The 20,961-nt window shown below is 31.4% G+C and overlaps 2 protein-coding genes across 10 annotated transcripts in view; one reads left to right on the top strand and one right to left on the bottom strand.

Moving 5' to 3' along the window:
- Window positions 1-714, top strand: part of ARHGEF38 (Rho guanine nucleotide exchange factor 38) — a 124,195-nt gene extending 123,481 nt beyond the window's left edge. The window contains exon 14 of the mRNA XM_011361489.2: window positions 136-714. Coding sequence (XP_011359791.1) covers window positions 136-321 — 186 coding nt within the window. The 3' untranslated portion in view covers window positions 322-714. The remainder of the gene's footprint in view (window positions 1-135) is intronic.
- Window positions 715-6,608: 5,894 nt separating this feature from the next.
- Window positions 6,609-20,961, bottom strand: part of INTS12 (integrator complex subunit 12) — a 24,531-nt gene continuing 10,178 nt past the window's right edge. For all 9 annotated transcript variants that reach the window (XM_011361479.2, XM_023531370.1, XM_011361481.2 and 6 more), the window contains 5 exons: window positions 17,915-18,067; window positions 16,148-16,335; window positions 14,340-14,499; window positions 10,936-11,082; window positions 6,609-7,895 (listed from right to left, as the gene is read on the bottom strand). In XM_011361479.2, the coding sequence (XP_011359781.1) occupies window positions 7,311-7,895; window positions 10,936-11,082; window positions 14,340-14,499; window positions 16,148-16,335; window positions 17,915-18,067 (1,233 nt within the window). In that variant the 3' untranslated portion in view covers window positions 6,609-7,310. The remainder of the gene's footprint in view (window positions 7,896-10,935; window positions 11,083-14,339; window positions 14,500-16,147; window positions 16,336-17,914; window positions 18,068-20,961) is intronic.

Below are 20,961 nucleotides of genomic sequence, written 5' to 3'. Positions count from 1 at the left end.
CACAAGGAGTTAGGGAATAAGAAAACTAGCATTAAAAGAAAACTAGCATTCCTGCTAAAAGCTGGGAAACCTTTATTGTGTTTGTCAACATTTTTAGGTTCTGTTTTTAATAATATCATTTGCTTCTTTGTCTAGATTTTCTATGCAGTTCATGCCTTTCAAGCACGGAGCGACCATGAACTCAGCCTTCAGGAATACCAAAGAGTTCATATACTTAGATTTTGTGACCTAAGTGGCAATAAAGAGTGGTGGTTAGCTGAAGCTCAAGGGCAGAAGGGATATGTGCCAGCTAACTATCTTGGGAAGATGACTTATGCTTGAGAAAATAAGCCTTCTGACTTTTATTTTCTGGCAAGTTGTTGATTGACTGCCTCATAAAACTGACATTACAATGTCAGCCCAGAAATCAAGAATCCTCCAGACTACATGAACTGATACTATATCAGATTTTAACAAGATTATTTCAAAATGTATTATGAAGAATACATGTTGAAGGAAACACTAAACAGAGACAGCAAAACAAAGAGCCCAAGCTCCAACCATCAACTACTTAAAAGTGGAGCTTTCTTGGAAGGGTAAGTGTGTTCTTTACCATCATCAAAGGTTGGATATAATGATGAGGGTTTTTTTTTTTTTCAATTTTCTGTATTTTATTTTTCTGTATTATGTATTTTGCCTCAAAAATGTTTTTTCTTTCATGTCTCCCTCTTGCACATGCATGCACATATATACATATACACATATACACCACATATATTATATGGTTTACATATATATATATATGTGTACTATATAGTATAGATTATACATACATACACATGAACCACAGAGTGCACTAAATACACATAAGTATAGGAACTGGTTAATAATAGTCAACTAGAAGTCTGAAGTGGGGCTTCTCTTTAATAATACAATTTGAATGAAAAAAAAACTGAAAAACAGTATGTGATGCATACGACATGCTAGACATTGTTCTAAATGCTTTATATGTGGTAATTTATTTGGTACTTATAACATTATGAGAAAACTGTGGCCAAAAGAGGTGAATTTAGCCCGTCACTTGCTCATAAATGATAGGGCGGGGGCTCAAACCTATGCTTGGTTCTCAGGTCCATACTCTCAAGCACTCTGCAGCGCTAACCCTCCAGTATATACTTTGCTACCACAAAGCGCTCAGTGATACAAATAATGGACATCAATGAGGACCATTTTCCTCTCAGGTCCACATTTAAGTATTGAGATGTTTTTTCAAAATCAAGGGCTACAAGAATTTCCATGATATTAGCCCAGAGAAAATGAAGTATCTAGGTTATTTTCATTGTTTTGCTTAAACTCTTTTGAAAGTATAATCATTTAAAAACTATCCTACGTGATTGCTAAAGATATTTTAATGAGGAAATATTTTTGGATCGTTCAATCATTTGGATGGTGAATGGAGAATGTGTGTTCCATGTTCTGAGCCAAGATGTAAATATTTTTAGTTGCTGATTTGTACTTAGACAAGGCAAGCACTGAGGATAACATTTGCTGTAACACAATGTCCTGGGACACTGAACTTTAATTTGGGAATAGCTCAGAACTGTCCCTTAAGATTTCAAGCATATTTTGTCAAGGCATTTTATTGAACTAAATATGCTTCTATGGAATAGAAAAAAAAAAAATTAAATTCGACTTAGTGGTTTCCCTCAAAAAACAAAATAAGGTGAACTCCCATCTTGAGACATGAAATTTTAAGATTAAAATTAAAGGATTTGATCTCTATAATGTATATTGTCACATTTATCACTGAGGAATGCAAATAAAATGAAGAGTGCTGATTTTCAGAGGGTTGCTGACTTTTACATATATGACACGTACAACCACAGATATTCATGACATTTACATGACAAAAAATTTTACATTTTATGATATAGTAGTCCCCTATTATCTACAGGGGATATGTTCCAAGACCCCCAGCCTGAAACCTCAGATAATACCGAACCCTACATATACTGTTTTCTCCTACGCACACATATTTAAAATAAAGTTTAATTTATAAATTAGGCACAGTAAGAGTTTAACACAAGTAACTATTAATAGGACAATTTTAATATATGATAATAAAAATTATGTGAATGTGGTCTCTCTCAAAATACCTTATTGTACCCTTCTTGTGATGATGTGAGATACAATTCTCACATGATGAGATGAAGTGAGGTGAATGATGTAGGTATTGCTATGCAGTGTTAGGCTACATTAAGGGTTACTTGAACACAGCACTGTGATACCTTGACAATCAATCCGATAACCTAGATGACTACTAAGTGTCTAACAGGTAGTGTATATAGCATAGATATGCTGGACAAAGGGATGATTCGCGTCCCAGGCAGGACAGAGCCAAATGGCATGAGATTTCATCATGCTACTTAGAATGAAGTGCAATTTTAAACTTGTGAATTGTTTTCTGGAATTTTCTATTTAATATTTTTGGATTGCAGTTGGCTGTGGGCAAGTGAAACCACGATCAAGAGAGACTGCTGTATTATTCCTAAAATTCTTAATCTAAACATGGTTTCAAAAGGTTCTACTTGTTAGCTGTTTTTGCATAAAAAATATTTTTTTGCTTTGAGTCAGGTACTAAAAGAAGACTTTCTTTTTTTATGTATACAGAGACTTTTTATGTCTTTTAAATAGTTCTTCTTTGTACCCAATAATGAAACATAGGTAAATTCCAGGTTGCCTAGGGTAAAGCAAAAGGAAATCCAAACTTGCTACTTGTGGAAACTATGAACAAGCCTAAAATAGGGGAGGCATTATATTTATAACTTAAATTGTGACCCTAAAATGAAGAATTGTATAAGTAGCACATATCTGCTTTTCTGGTTGAAATATTGCCTAGATGTATATGAGCTTTGCCTACTTGTGTGGTCCTAGGATTGATGCTTCCTGTCTGACCTTTGAAGAAACCACACCATTAAAATTGTAGTTGCAGTTAGCTGCTGAGCAAGAGTTGTAATGAAGCTACCTACTGCAGTCCCCCACTACTGTGCTGAACAGATATTGCTATAAAACTATGTTGTTGCTATTTTAAAAATACGACCTACATTTCATATGCCATTTAGGCTTTTTTAAGACATTATACAATAACCTCATATTCTTAGTATGTTGTTTAAAATAAAGTAATTATAATTTTGAGGCCAGGCATTATATTCTTGGGATTAAGGGAAATAAAGTTCTGAGATATTTAAGATGTATATAAGTTTTCAAGAAATTTATAAAGATAAAACTGTTAGTGAGATCATTTTAATTAAAGTGAGGTATGCTGGAGTAATTATTTCTTTATATTTTTAAAATCAAATATTATACAGTAAAGAATTCTCTCAAATAGATATATATTTTTTTTATTTACCAAGAATGAAGGGAAAATTTTTGCAGCTATTTTTCTTTGTAAAACAAATAAGTATATGTATATATTTTATTTAGCATTTACTTTTAAGTAGATGATCTAAACTAATATTATACATGATATAGTTTAGAAATTATAAAAAATACAGTAATATAAAATTACCGTGGGTGCTTAAATCATGTGAAAAAGTCACTAAGCCACTGTGAACATTTCTTATATTTCAGAAAAAATATCTTGTTTTAGTATTTATTAGTAGAAAACAACTCTGTGAAAGTTGAGTTGTGCAGAAGAAATATAATGGCATTGTTAATTATACAAATGCAGGATTGCATAAAATACTTTAACTGCTGGTATAGTCTATATCTTGTCTAAAATGTAATTTGGACTTTTAGAGATGGCTATGAAGTGCCAGTCATTATCTGTGATGAATAGTTTATATGATTTATAAAAATTAGTGTTTTCACTGCTAAAACATGGCATTAAATACTTTTCACTTTTTCCAGAAGCTTCATGGAGTTTTGTCTATTGCAAAAAAAAAAAAAATCTTTGCAAATCTACATAAAGAAAGAGAAGAAATCTTTAGATTCTAAGGTGGTAAGAAAACCACTTTATTTAAATCGTTTGTCAAAATTATGGCTTCTCAAGGTGTTCAATGCACTGTTCAATACTGAAAACATCTAGACCTCACAAATTCAAGGTAAATTAGACATATAAGTTTACATTAGAGTTGATGAGGAAGTAATGAAATTTCATTGGCTGGGGGGACACTAGACTTTATACTCTTTAGGGATATCCTACTATTTAAAGAATTCTAGTATTTTTAAAATCTAATTTTTCAATTACCTTCTTCCTATACATATTACATTATATATATGTGTCTATAATATAATATATATATGTATACACACACATACACACACAAACTCAGTCATTACATTCTCTATGATGTATAAAATTATTCCAATATAATGCATCTTTATTCCAGGGCTACTAGAATTCAAGCTGAGTCTCTGTAGGCCAGCTACTGTTTTAATATATAGGACTCTAGACAAGGGTAAGATTTGCTTTAGTATTTCAGGAAAACAAGTCATACTTTAGCATATGTTGGAACGAGATGTTCTTGTTAAAAAAATCTAGGGTATGTATTCTTAGTAAATTAAATAAGTTTATTTTACTTAAAAAAACAATACTATGGTATGTAAATGTTATTTATGGCTTTCTCTAATTGCTTATATGTTTTTTATAATTACTGCATTAATAAAAATTTATTTCTATAAAATGATTTATTTCCTATATAACCTATGGTCATCATAATTTATAATTTCAGTTACTAATAAACAGTACTACCACATCCTTGTTAAGAATCAGAGTCATCTAAACTTTGAATCTCAGATACCTTTCATTTTATCTCATTAATTATCATCTATGTTTTATAGAGTAGGAAACGAAGGATCACACATCTAATACATGGAGGGACCGGGATTCAAAACCAGGTCTTCCAATTTTAAGCCAGTATTCTCTCAGTGTTTTCCTTTTTTTCATGTCACTAAAATCTATGATTAAATAATCTTACAGAAAGCACAATATACTTTCTTAAACATATACTGAAAGATATCTGATAAAATGGGATTTGAACTTAGAATCCTAAAAACTTACTTGTTGGCTCATTACTTACCTATCTATTCATTCACTGAGCCAATAAGTATATATTGAGAATTGCAGTGGGAATACCATGGTGTGCAAGACAGACAATATTCCTGCCCTCATACAACTTAAATTCTAGTGGGAAAAATAAATTATACATAACAAAATAAATTAAATGATAAATAATATTAATATGAAGCTGGCTACTTCATCACATGCTCAGTTAAAAAGCCTTGTAGCTCACTTAATGATATGGAAAAATCAAGATCTAAGAGCTACCTGAAGATGAACTCTAATATCAAATAAACCTCTATAAAAATGCTAAACTGAATATACTAGATGTATGCAAACTTATATATCTGTACAGATTCTAAATATATATGTATACAAATATAGAATATATAAAAAGATTATAGCCATGCTCAACAAAAGATAAATTACTTGAACAAGTCTTCTCAAGTACCTCTCCGAAGTACTGTAGAAATTAAAACAATTGCTTCTCTTCTCAAGTCTATCCAGCACATATGTTCTATAATGGGATGAGATTTTCCATTTCAAGTACCAATGTGCAAACTATGCATTACTCCTTTAATTTCTTGTAGGTACTGAAGTTACATGTTCAAAACGGTTATAGTTGTTGAGCTGAACTTGTGTCAGGTCATTTCGTCCCGTTTAGTCCAAACTAGCATTAAACTATAAACATTTAGTGATGGATGAATTTTTTTTTTGATCTTTTGATCTTAAAAGGGATTTGAGGTTGATGACAGATTGATGTTTAATTAAGCGAAATGTTTCTCAAAACAAAAACATCTGAAGGCAGATTTTAAACATGTAAATAGATGTTTACTCCATTTTGTAAGTAATGGGATTATTTCAATCTTGATTTTTAATTTACCATGCAGTCCCATTATTTAACAGAGCTGTTTAAAGTAACCTTTCCTTAGAAAAAGGCCAAGCTTAATTTAAAAGCCTTATCTTTGCAGAAATCATTTATCAATATATTTTAGAATGATGCTGTTATAAAAATCTAGGAATTAAGGGACAGGATCTGAGATCGGAGGCTATAGAATAAAGATTTAGGAGTACATATCAAAGTTGAAGGGACAATGCTGTTCACAGTCTAGTGAATGTGAAAATTTGTTGGATTTTCAGTTTCTGGGTGAAATGAGATATTCATGAAGTACAAAATGGCTGCTGCATTTTGCTGTGAGTAATAAACTGTTTCTCTAATCCAGAAAGCCTGATGTCTTTTTTCAGAATATGTATGTAAAATAATGGTAGACTAATTTGTTAATTTGCAAATAAGGCAACAACTTTGATCCTTTATACTTTCTAACCTAACAATGTACACATGCATACTTCAAAACAATCTCAAGATTGTTTTATAGGAGCTTCTTTTATATGCAGTTAATCAAAATTAGATAAATTGCTATAACATTTTTGGGCAGTAAAAATAAAGCAGCCTATTTTTCAAGGTATAGAAAGGGGCTATCAGAATGTAAACAAGTAGAAATTATCCATCCATACTCTTGAAATGGGTATTTTTCTCAAAAATTCTCAGGAATCCATATAACCAGGATAACTCAAAATTCAACATTTATTAAGTATATACTATGTGCATATGTTACACTGGCAAATAAGGAAAAGTGGGCAATGTGAGAAAAGTATTGCATTAAAAGGGCATGGTAGTTCACACTCTTTTGAAAGACATAAATAATATGAGGTGATAAAAAAGGTTAATATAATAGGGGTATCAGAAATCAATTATGAAAAATTAATTTTGAAAAAGGGGAGATGAAATATTTGGGGAGAGAGGGAAAATTAATTGAAATGAGGCTGGAGACTAACATTGAATATCCAGAATATTGGGGGGAAAGTAGGAAACTTTATAATGGGTTATCCTTGCCACGTTATAAGGCACCTTATTCAGTAGGATCAATTCTTAGGGCTTGGTTATCAGATGAACTAACTATTGTTTTTTGTTTTTTTCTTTAATTCATATATGCTATCAGTCTTCCAGGACCGTAGAAGTTCTCATCAAGAATTAGTCATTCTAATCATTGTTTTCACACACTATGGAAATGATTAAAATAAACCTGTTAAACAGATTTAAAATAAAGAATTTCAAGTTTTACTAAGTAATACTTATCATTTTAAGGTAAGAAATAATAGAAATTTCATTAGGAAGATTTTTATTAAATTATAGTATCTTACAGTTTATGTCCTAATAGTAAGATTTTACTATCTAGAGTAATGTGATATAAAAACCTACTTGGCCATATTACTTCTTGAGTTTCTTTTGGGCAGCTTTCTTCTTGACCATCTGTAATCGCTTCATGGCATTGAGTTGTGATTCTTGAGAAGTTGGGCCTTTAAGGGACGTTGAGGGAGAGCCGCTCGATTCTGAAGTGGTTTTGCTGGTGGTACTTCCACTAGGCCCTGAGGTCCCACTATTACCATTCCCACTTAGTTGGCTGCTGCCTCCTGGAACTAAACTACTTGGACTTGGAAGACCTACTTTGCTAACATTGTCACAACTCACTGAGCGACTAAGGCCAGTTTTGCCCAAAGTTAGAGGTGGAGGTGGTTTCAATGGTACAGTGGGTGAAGTGTTGTTACTGGAACCCATTTTAGAACCTATTCCACCTTTGGATGATGTTGCCAGACCAGTCAAACCCACAGGCTTTTGGTTAGCTGATGAGGTAGCAGGTTTCCCACTATTGTTTTGGGTTGTTGAACTCAATTTTGCTGTTGATGGACCAGCAGAAGAAGTTTTGGCTCCAAAAGCTGCCCATCCAGTTAGGCCACTAGTTACTGAAGAGGAAACACTGGTACTAGAAGAATTTCCTGAAATAACTGCAGATGTCTTTTAAAACAAAAAAGATAAATATTACATTAGAGCCAAGTATAATTAACACCTAACATAATATTCTGAAATATAAAAAAAAATAATTTTTGGATTTTTTAATACAAAAGTAATGACTTGGGGAATTCATGCCACCAAAATTAAGTTTGTATGAAACTGGTCTAAAAAACACATATAACAAAACTTATCCATAGCTAATGGGTGCTATCATTTCCAAAGCAGAAATTTTGGGATCCCATATTCTTGTTCTAATGATTCCAAAACAGAAATATGGAATTCCTTTTTGAGAATTGCTTTTAGATTTAGTTTTAATGCTTTAACTTGTTTTCACCCCAAAAGGTATTATCTAGTTCAGTAAGACATCTAATTCTTTCAGCTTTGCTCCAAATGACTTGCTGATAATTTCAAAAATAGAATTCACTCTTAATGGACAAAATTGTTCACACACAGGAAATTTAGATGTCTGAGATAGAGAGTCACTCAGTAATTACTTATTGAGTGAATGTATGAGATTCTAAACCCATTAAAAAAAAGTTCCCCTCAAATTTTGAGCAAATAGCTACTGCACTGCAAAATATACACAGATGGGCAATGTTAACTACTTGGATTTGTATAACTCTGAGTGATATATTTAAAAAGTCTCCTGCCTTTATTTTCGAAATTTGTCCATGTTTCCACTGAAACTGTCATACGAGAGATCCCTGCTTCTGTAGAAAGGATTTTATAAACTACCTTATAAGCTGCACAATGACATTTTAGGTAGGTCTGACTCATTCTTAGATGTATTTCTTAAAGGTTAACACTTCAATTTCTCCAATTAACTTCCTCAGCCAGTCAAAAGCTAACAGTGATATCAATGTCACTATAAATAAATATTGTTCTTATTTGCACAAAAATAAATATTTTCACCTTCACATTCAGCAAAAATGCACTTTGTTCAAATTAAATATGAATTGACCTTTTTCATTGGCATTCTTTCTACCTGCATATGCTTAAGAAGATTCACAAAAGTGTTAAATTCACACAGAGGTAAAAGATAAAGCATTACAAACAGTACTTACTTAAATATATGGTAGTTAACATACCTAAAATATTCAGTTATATTTTAGAACTGAACTCTGAAGAGTTGATAAAAATCATTTTCAGAATATTTTAGAATATATTCAGTTATATTTTAGAACTGAACTCTGAAGAGTTGATAAAAATCATTTTCATTCTTACAAAGTAGCCTTTGTTACTGTCTGCATGTAAACATTTTTAACTAGTGTGAAAAGTAATAAAAATAGAGTGCTCTGAGCTCCTTATTTTTTATGAGGAGTCGTCCAGACTTTTGTTCATATATTCTGAAAATTATAGGGTTTTTTTATGAACACATCATATAGTAACTACCTCATAAGGTTATCCAGAGAAGATAAACTATATAAATTATAAATTCCTAGAGGAATGCATACCGATACTGAGAAAAGGTTAGTCAAGGAAGCAAAAGGACACAGGTGCAGTCAACTTTCAATTTTCAGTTATGAAAGATCTAATTTTTTTCCTTTTCTTTCTATTAAACATAAAACTGTCTGCCATACGGCTAAATGATCTTTCAATAGACTTCACAAAAGAAAACTCCTCTAAAGTAATTAAAAAGACCAACACTTAGGAAGTACAAATGAAAAAGCAAATTCTGTGTGTATGGCATTTCATTTTAATGGCTTGCTGTTGCTTGCTTGCTTTTCAACAAAATGACAGATGGCCTGTAATACTATCAGGGCACACAAAAGTAAAATAACACAAACAATGGCAACCAAGTAATTTCTTACTACTTTAGTGCAGAAAATAAATTTCTCAACTGTTTTTAACTATAAAAAGTTTCTTGCTCATTATCTTAGTTTTTTAGAGTCATTTGCTTTTTATACAAGAATAATTTTTTTCATAGTAACCATTTATCTGCTTTTATCATAGAAATATCAAAACCTCTAAAATAGGGCAAACATGACAGCCAAGGCCTTAATTTATTGCCATAAAATGATTTCATGTTGGATTTCCCAGAGATAAACTTTAGTAGTAACAGGTTAGTATAAAAGTCTATCTAAAAGTGACTTAAGTATGGAATACAACAACTCTAATTACTTTCAATAAATTATTCTTACTTCTAATCCAATTCACCAAGTTTCTATATGATAAAATAATGGATATCCCTTTGATATAAACTCCTATTTAGTAAATTAAATTTAAAAAAGTGATCTGCAAAAAAAAATATCAATATCTTTCTCAGAGTACTTTATAATCACATTCTTTATCATCATTCCAAGCTTCTTGATCTTTGGTACTTATAATCCCTTAGACAAGATAATATTTTTAGAATTTTCTGGGGTTAACCTTTGAGAATTTGAGGCTAATATTCTTTTCTTCTATCTTTAGTAATTTGCTTAAAATTGGAATGTATTACTCAGCAAAAGCATTCTTTTGTTATAGAATTAGACTAGAAAAATATTTTATTCCATGATCTCAAAATGCCATGATATTAATAATCATGTAGTGTGAATTCAAGGATATAAACCTAGGATTAAAGGTGATATTCTTACTTGATAATCTGGCCCCTTAGTATAAGAGGTAGGTAGGTACCAAAAATGTTCGTGATAATAAAAGAAAAAAAATAAGACAAAGCAAGAAAACTTCTTCAGTAGCCAATATGTAGGGAAATAAAAGCTACAGGGTCAATTAGCACATGTAATGTGAGTAGCAAAATTGTTTCTACTGAGGGCAGGGTGATTTAGACTTTAAAGCAAATTCCTGATGGAGGTAAGTGTCTGACTACATAGGAATGATAAAGAATGTCATCTTGGCACGTTTCTAATTGTGATAAGAGAAATAGCAGAAATTAAATAGAGATTAAACCATTATATAAATGTTTCCTTTCTACCTAGTATTAAAAGTAATGCGAACTTAATTTCCAACATAGAGCCATTTAGTATATTAATTTTTTCTCAAGTAAGTTGTTTAGTCAACTAAATTAAAATCCAGTCTTAGATAAAAATAAAATATACTGTACCTTGACTTCTGTTCTCTTAAATGCCTGAAAAGTCGTCTCTTGTTTGAGTTTAGTTTCTGGTTTCTTAACCAATGGATCTTTGACAGCAGGGGCTACAGAAACAACAGCGGGAGCTGGTTTCTGTGGCGGTTTCTGAGTTTTTTGAGCCTGTAAAAATCAGTGTTAAGATTAAACTAACTACAAAATCTTAGTTGAATGAACAAAAAAAGACAATAAAAAATCTATCACAGTACTCCTCATTGAGTTGAAATATAGTTGAACATTTAAAGATACTGTGATAACACTAAAAATGTAGACACAGACCAATTATTTTTATCACCATATTAATGCTTTTATACATTTTATAACTTTCTAAACAGTAAATATGAAGCTTTAGAAATCACGCAGATTAGGGTTGATTAAATACAATTTTAACAAGAAAAATCAAGTTTTTTTTTTTCTAAAGGAAAATCACAAAATATTTGTAACCAGTTAGCTTCACTTGCAATGAAGTGTGTTTATTTCTTATTATGATTGGGCAAATACTTAGGAGTTTTCTTCATGGGCTTCAAGTATAAGTGTCTGAGTAACTGAATGAGTGAAAAGTCAGTTCAGATCAATTACATGGTTTTAAATATAGAATGCAGAGAAAAAAATATTAGAGATAAGATGAAACTTTTTGAGGTTTTTTCCACACTGTAGAACTAGGTACACTGAAGTTCACAAATACAAATTTCTATGTTATCAAAGAAGAATTTGTATCCATTGTCCCTTTACAAGTAAGGCAGCAATCACAAACACCACATATTTCCAAATGCTACTGAGTAGGTGGGTAATTATCTTAGATTGAGAACCACTGCAATAAGTCATATGAGTCTCTTACCTAGCGCTGGGGCAAAATTCATTGATAGAAAGAAAATGATAGAGCTAAAGAATGACCTAGAACCTTGCCACACACTATCACAATATTCTTATCTAGGATGATGATGATGATGACGATAATAATAATAATAATAATAATAATAATAATAATAATAATAATAATAATAATAATAATAAAAAAATACTGCAGAACCTGCCCTCATTGGAAATGTTAGTGCAAGGAGTAAGGGAATATAAGATGCTATGTACAATATCTTTGAGATACCTTGACACAATAACCAGTGTATATATGAGGACCTCACTGAAAGCAGTTATAGCTAGAATGACTAGTTTTAGCATCCCCACCGTTTCCAAATTCCTTTCTCTCATAAATCTTATGTTACTGATTCCTGATCTTCAGGCTCACTTCAGATCATGCCTTTTGTTATTTCACCATGTATACTTTTGGTGTATTCTAATCACGTTCTAACATCAGTCATGACTCTCCATTCAGTACTTTGACTCTCGAACGCACAGACTAAACTTATTGACTGTTCATCTCTGGCACTAATCCATATTTCCTCCATTTTATATATCTTAAAATGAAAACAACAAAATATAGGATATGTCTAGTTTGGAGCTCTGCTCTAGTGGTCTTATTGATAAGTGAGTTAGACATTTAATCTGCAAAGATGATAAAGAATAAAAGGTATCCCAGATAAAGGGAAACTGAGAAGCAGAACATTTGGGAACATGAAAGTTCAGCACATATTCAAAGAATAATACACATAATCTGGCATGGCCAGAATTTATGGCGTAATGATGAAGTGATGGGAGAAAGGTACAAAGACAGACCTGGGTCAAAGAGAGAAGGTCCATGTACTCTAATGAGTATAACCTCATTCTATCAGTAATTGAGAGCCACTGGGAATATTTAAACGGATAAAGTTAGATAAATATTTTAGAAGCATAATTCTAATTTTTTCAAATTATAATGAGTAAAGTGGATTGAAGAGAAGCAAGGAGACACTTTAAGAGGCTAAAGCAATAGACAAGAAATGAGAGATCTGTGGAACAAAATGAACAAATATGAGAAATATATAAGTAGTAGCATTAAAAATTTGGCAAACAGCAGGATATGGAATTAAGAGAGGTATAAAGGATAATGTTTTCTAGTTCAGGCAATTAAAAGAAAAACTGAGTGGAGAACAATTTTAATTTTAAAGATACTGAACTTAAAGTAACTGTAGGATATCTGGTCAGCTGCCAAAATTCACTCCAGAAAGAGAAAACTATAAATATAGACTTGGCGTAAACTAAGTCACAAAAATGGGGGAGAAAAAAACTTAGGAGAGAAAAATGCTTACTTTATTAAGAGAATTACAGTAAAATAATAATAAAACATTGAAAATATACTAAAGACAGGTTATTGTCATAAATTATTTGACTATTATCATTTATTAGTGACTTCTGTCAGGGCCCTGGAATGTACTATATTGCTCACCCATACTCATACTCATTTTGATTGAGGTCCTGAAGGGCTAGTTTAAAAAATAAACAAATAAAAATCAGACTGAGCAGAAAAATTGTACCTTGTCACAGAAATTTCCAGTTAAAAACAGAAAGTATACCTACTACTAAAATTTTAATACTTTTCATAGGTATAAATGAAAACATTTCTTATTCTGATTAACTGACTAAAAAGTAAAATGGATCTCGATTTTTCATTTTTAACTGTACTCTTGATTTAGAAAAATATATTTGGTCAGAAATATTTATGTGAAAATTCATTTGATTAACAGGTAGGAGAACTCTTCTATTAACAGTTCCTACTCTAAAGTAGGTGAGTGGGGATGCAGGAATCAAACAAGTCATTGAAGTAAATAACGACTTGATTTCTTTAAAATGAAAATGATGAAATTTATTTATCTACTTTTTAAATGAATAAAAGGTAGAAAACTAGTATAGAAAACATGTTTCAGTATGAAATTGAAGGTAGTTATGTTAGTGAGCAGGAAACAGAGCAAGTACACTGAGAAAATAGGATAAGTGGTAACTCGAAGGCAACGTGAAGACTGAGGAACAGAGAAACACAGATGGAAACACCGAGATGCACATATGAACACTGCCTTTGTACGCAACTGTAAGTTTGGTGGTTTAAGCTCGCTCAGGAATAAACATTTTCAATATTTCCTTATCAGACTCATCAAAGACTAGGACTTTGTATCTTACCACTTCTCACAGTGCATTACAGTATTTTTAAATGTTTAGAAATACATTGACATACTAGTAAAAAATATTTATGTTTTTTGGGTCTCCAATCCTGTTTATTTATCTATATTAGATTAAGCTAAAAGCTGAACAGAGAAAAATGCATATAGCACAGTCTGGTCTTTAGGTATAGACACATAAATCACACAAATACATTATATGAACAAACATTTAAATAACCTTGTATAATTTATTTTTTCAATATCTTAATAGTTCAAATTATTATTTTGAAAAGCACACATCTACAAAAATATTGACAGAGAGTGTTTAAAATACAGAAAAATGATTCCTACCATTCTTTTCATTTGTCTGGTACATCGAGCACAATACCACACAAGGCGAGGGTCATTCACCTCCTTGTCTGTCACCTGGGGCTTATGGCAATCTTGGTGGTAGAGATTATGGCACTCTTGACATTCTACTAATTGATTACCAGATGCTACTGTCATTTGCCTAGGAAAATATACCATTAAACATTGCACTTATATGACTCCATGCAACAATTTAAAGCTATTTTAGGGTTGATCGGTAAATTTGATATATTAAAAAGGGCAAAACCCCCAGAAAACTAAAGAGCAAAACAACAAACACCAACATGTATTCTGTACAAACACTTCATTTCTTTTAAAGCTTAAGCTCAACCATTAATAAATATATAAGGTGCCTTCTATATTTGCCTTAACTAAATTTGGCTATATTCTCTTTGTCATTTCTCATTATAAATTTTTTCCTTCTCCAAACGGTAGTAGACTTTAGCTAATACCCCACAGTCACATAACATCTTCTTTGTACTCTATTAAATTCCTTTATATTTGTTACCTACATGTTGCGCTATCTTCTTCATTAACATACGAATTGCCTCAAGGTGGGAACTAGACCTAATTATCCACAAACAGTGCCTAACACATTACTGTGAAGATATAGGGTGTTCATTAAATAAATGTCTTATCAACTTAATAGAATGTAGCAATACATATATCAAAAAACTATAAATTCCAAAAAGCAACCACTACAATCTTAAGACTATCATAATAAGTATCCTGATGGAGAGCTACGGTTACTAGTTCGCTCTCCATTATTACTTTACCATTTATTTAAAAATGATAAACTTCATGGTAATTAAAGGTTGAAAAAAATATATGTGAAAACAATGAAGCTCTAACAGTTGATCCAATTCAGAAGTACATATAACACTGTCTGGTCTTTATAAAGTTAAAAGTTTGTTTATTCAGCTCCACTGCACCAGAACCTAACATTTTCATGAAGAAAACTGCAACAAAGATAACAATCTTTTCTGTTGTGCTAGGCAGTAGAAGCCATTAACAATGAAAAAAGTAGCCCGTGGCATAGAGGAGTTTAAAGTCTAGTCATTCTGATTTTTAAAAAATTTAATTAAATTTATTGAGGTAATGTTGGTTAATAACATTATATAAGTTTCAGGTGTGCAACCCAGCAGACCCTCTTCTGAGTATCTACTCAAGAAATTGAAAATATTATCCTGTTTTCAATTGTCTGAACTGAATAAATACATAAAGATATTTGAACCGCTATGGTCACAGTCATTCTCATTTTTAAAATGCATCTTCTACTAAGCAAAATTATCTATGTTTTTATAATTACGTATCCATGTTTTAAAACTACACTCAGAATAACCTACATGATCCATTTCATTTCCAATATCCTTAGGAAAAGATTCAATGGTGTTTTAGGAAATGATATATAATAGTTTATAAGTACTATCAATCACTCAGGGAGGAAAAAAGCAACACAGACTTCCTCAAAAGAATGATGGAAGAAATTGAGTTTGTTAAACAGACTCTTCCACACTAAAGAATAAAGCAATAATCGTTTTCTCTCTAGAACATAAGAATGCAGAAAATATTACAACACAACAGATTAAAGATACAACAATATGGAAGATAAAATATTTGACAATTTTCAAGATGTTCAATTGCTATATGGGAAGTTTGCAGGTAATCTACTTATTGCCTACCCACCTGCAAATAAAAACAAAATTAAACACCCAATAATTGGTCTAATTTTTTTCAGTTGTTTATTCTTTACAAAGAAACAAAAGAGTCTGTGGCAAGGTACAACTTACCTACAAACAACACAGGCTAATCCCATTTCCATGGCAAAATCATCAGCACTGGTCTCCTCAAAACTGGAAAGGTCAGCCATAGCTAAATCCTTGCTGGTTTGGACCGTAATGGGAGAGGACCGTGCTTCTGGTTTCTCTAATCTAGGTTTCTTTGGAATATCCACTCCTTCGGTGATGTCTGATTTCATCTATAAAAAGCACCAAATCAGAAAGTAATGTGTTATAATAAACTTTAAATCACTGAGAGAGAGAGAAGATGGACAGTGTGCAATGACCAAGTCTACCAAACAGACACTTTCACAGAGTTAGGGACAGATGTGTGCAGTAAAGATCTGTAGAAGATTTATAATGAATTCATAATCAGTATGTTAAAAAAACCTAGCAAAGTAAAAATAAATAAATCAGAATAGTTTAGCATGTATCTGTATTTCTCTTTGGACTTTTTTATCCATTAAAGTATTCTGGAAGTCCAATGGATTTATATTGCCCCTTTTTTAAACCCTGTCAGATGCTTTGACTTGAGAAGACACATCATTAATAAGGCTATTTTTAAAGGCTATTTTCTTTTTATTTTAAATATTTTAAATTATGAACTACTGATATTTAAAATAGATTGTAAAGAAGTAAATAAAGACAACAGATTGCCATATTTCCTTCAAAGTAAATTCTCTCTCCTGTCTTTAAAATATAAATGTTGTAGATATATTTATCAAATTGGCAAAAATTAAATAGTCTGATAAGACACAGAGAATTTAAAATTCTTATACCTTATTAGTGAGAGTATACATTTAGTACATACACTTTGGATAGTAATTTGCCTAGTAATGTTTAAGATACCTATCCTATTAAATCTACTTACAGATATACATTCTATAGAAACTACCATCATGTGTGTATAGAGATAGGTAAAAACAGCTTACTGAATCTCCATTATAATAAGAATAATTGCTCATCAGTTGGGGAATTATATGATAGCTCAAAGTAATAATATTCAGACCTACATGTATCAACATAGGTAAATTTCAAAAGCATATTATTGAGTAGGGAAAAAGTAAGTTACCAAAGGATGGATGGATATATATAGATATACACACACACAGACATATACACATATATATGTATACAATATGACACCATTTATATAAGTTTAAAAGCACAAAAAGCAATACAATATGGTTTATGAATAAGTAATATTTAGAAAAAGTATGACAACATATGGGACTTATATACCCCACTTTGAGGTATAATAACCTTTGGAGAGCAGGGGTTATTAAAATTTTTTTGAAAATATAGTCACTACTAAGTGCTAAAATCTTAAAAATTGACTATGTGCTAAAATCATTCAAAACATATAATCCAAGAATTATTTTAGCCCTGTTAAGGTATACACTATTTTGTAACAAATTTCATGTTTAGTCATTTCATCTTTTTATTTATTTATTTTTCCTTTACTCTTTATTTTTTCCTCTTATTCGCAACAACTGTTCCATCTAGAATATTTGAGTTATAAATTCAAGTTTATGCTTCAAACTCCCTAGGGCTCAAATATCTGTTGATGATGACTTCAATAAATGATTAAAAAATGTTTCTAAATTTTACTAATTTTTCAAAAAAATCAACGTCTACAATTATCAAAATATATTTACTGAATGACTATTATGTACTTTTAATACACTATTACATAAAAGAAATAAGCACAAAACATTGTTTCTGCCTATAAAGGACTGATTTATTTAATGTTTTTACTAGATTAAAATGAACTCTTACTTTATCAGCAGGTCTCTTTTCAGCTTCCTTCTTCACCTTTTCAGTTGTGAGAACCTTGCCATTATTATTGCCAGAAGGAAGACTGGAAGATGTTTTGGGCTCTTGCTTAACGGAAATAGTTTTTGTGCTTGTAATTTTGGGTGGCTCCACATCCTAAAAGGTGAAATAAAAGGATACCTATAATTAAATATTCAGACCAATACATCGTAAAAAAAAGATCATAAACAATTTTTAGTTAAAAATTAAGACATCATGTTGTGACCAGTATAATATCCTTTTCCTTAAACAGCTTTACTGAGAAATAATTTAAATAATTTAAAGTATAAAATGTTGTAAGTTTCACCACATGGTTTCACCCCTGTAAAATTATCACTACAATCAATATCATTATTCTCCAAAGTTTCCTGCGGCCCTTTGTAATCACTCTTAGAAGCACACATCCTATAGAAACTATTTCTCCTCATCCTCAGCCATCATTGACCTGCTTTCTGTAATTATGAATTAGCTTGCAATTCCTAGAAATTTATATAAGTGGAATTATACAGTAGGTGCTATTTTTTGTCTGGCTTCTTTCACTAACTTATTAATTTTGAGATTCATTTACGTTGTTGAGTGTATTAACAATTCATTTCTTATATTGCTGAACAATACTCCATTGAGTGGATGGATATGCCATATTTGTTTATCCATTTTACCTATTGATGGACATTTGGGTTATATACAGTTTGGGCTATTACAAATAACACTGTTATGAACATTTCGTGTACAAGTCTTCATATAAGCATATATTTTCATTTCTCTAGAATAAATGTCTCAGAGTAGAATGGCTAAATCATGTGGTAGGTGTGTTTTTAGCTATTTAAGAAACTACCAAACCATGTTCCAAAGTGATATGCCATTTTATATTTCTACCAGGGGTACATGAGAGTCCCGAGTTCCTTCACATCCTTATCAACACTTGGCGTGGCTAATTTTTTTTAATTTTAGACATTCTAATAGGTGTATTATTGTGAACTTAATCTACATCTCCCTAATGACTAATGATGTTGAACATTTTTTCAAGTCTTTATTTGCCATACATATATCTTCTTGGCAAAGTGTTTGTTAAAATTATTTGCCCATTTTTAAAAATGTTTTTTGTTGTTGTTGTTGTTGTTTTATTATTGAGTCTAAAGAGTTCTTCATAGATTCTGGACATAAGTTCTTTATCAGGCATATGGTTTACAAATATTTTCTCCCAGTTGGTGGCTTGTCTTTTCATTCTGTTTTAAACTTCGAATTCTTGCTCGTGTGTGTATACTTATTACCTATTATTATATTGTTATAAACAGTATAAAAAGTTTATGTATATAGTAGGTCCTTGGGCTCCCACCTCATCCTGCAAAGGAGAGCATTTCTCTACTGTTCTAAATAAAAATTTGAGTGCGGTCTATTTTTCTATGATAACACATAAAAATTTAAAAATATAAATGAGAAAACTATACATCACCTTCAGAATAGTGACCTCTCTGAGAAGGAAGAGAAGGGGATAGAGTGAGAAATGGGCTTGAGACTTATTGGTAGTAGGGCTTGATTTACTATTGTGTTGATTGTCTAGAATGGGGATTGGCAAACTGAGGCCTGTAGGCCAACTCTGGCCTACTGCATGTTTTTATAAATAAAGTTATATTATAATATAGTAATACTCACTCAATTATATATCATCTATGGCTGTCTTCATGCTATCATGGCAGGATTAGATAGTTGTGACAAAGACCACCTGGCCCACAACACTTAAAAAATTTACTATTTCATTCTTTTCAGAAAGTTTGGTGACCACTCATGTAGACTTAGGAAAGTGATGGGGAAAATGTTAACAATGAAGATCAAACTTAAAAGTGTATTGTGTCTGTAACATAAAAAATTGAAGACACAGTCTCACAATGTTTGAAAACTATTATGTAATTCAGCAAAGAAGCAGCTCAAGTCATCGATAGATGAGTTGAGTTCTAATTCCATTATTTCACATTTGACTCACTCATTGATGAAAATGAAAACATCAACCAATTTTTATGTTGGAACTACATTCCAAGAGCTGGCTGTTAGTGTTTACAAGCACACCACTGTTTCCAGGTGGCTCTTATGCATGCTAAAGTTTGAAAAACACTGGTATAAATCATTCTCACAATTCTAGAAATGGAAATGTTCAGCTGAAGGCTAAAATTAAATGAACCTGTGCTTTTTAAATACCTCCCAGAATATCTTCTCTGGCTAAGAAAGAGAAGTAACTTCCAGTTAGAAACCTAGGGGCAGCATGCTTTTAAATCACAACAAATTTTTTATATACTTTAACAGATGAACTTTCTTTTGTTTTAGAATCTCAAAATGCTGCTTCTTAAGTAATATTAGGTTTTTCTTATTTGGACAATACTAATACCAAGAGCAGAATGAACTTGGTAGTGTGTTTCATAGAGTTGTAGTAATTTGGTTGGTTTGAACTCACTGAACCTATCAGAATGAGAATGGTAGAAAAAAAGAGATCATAATGACTCTAATAGTCGATAAACAATAGAAAATCTTGAGAATATTAGAGCTAATGTTAAAATAAGACTGGGGGCAAAATATCACTGTTTACTTGAGGGCTGAGCTTGACATGTGGCCGTGTCTTGAGCTTGAAATTATGGATTAGACTGAGCTAGTCACACAGTTCTGTCTTCTCCTTTTCGGTTTGGTATCTAGGTCCACAGAACTGGGTGAGCTAGAGCTTTAGAAAGTTTTGAAAGAACGTCTTAGACGGTATTAGAGAATATAATAATAAGAGCTGTCCTTCTATTGTTTACCATGTATATACTACACTAGGTGACTTATATACTTTATCTCTTTTAATTTTAACAACTTTGCAAAGTATGTCTTATTATCCCATTTTACTAATAAAGAAACAGAGGCTGGGTGAAATGAAGCTATTATGTGCCTCTGTTTCCTTATTGTAAAATGAGGGAAATAAATAAGACTTATCTCAAAGTACTGTTATTACAATTAAAATGAATTATATGCATGTACCACTTAGA

The sequence above is a fragment of the Pteropus vampyrus genome, unplaced genomic scaffold (assembly GCF_000151845.1).
Source record: "Pteropus vampyrus isolate Shadow unplaced genomic scaffold, Pvam_2.0 Scaffold67, whole genome shotgun sequence".
Lineage (NCBI taxonomy): Eukaryota > Metazoa > Chordata > Mammalia > Chiroptera > Pteropodidae > Pteropus > Pteropus vampyrus.
This window is presented reverse-complemented; position numbering and strand designations above follow the sequence as displayed.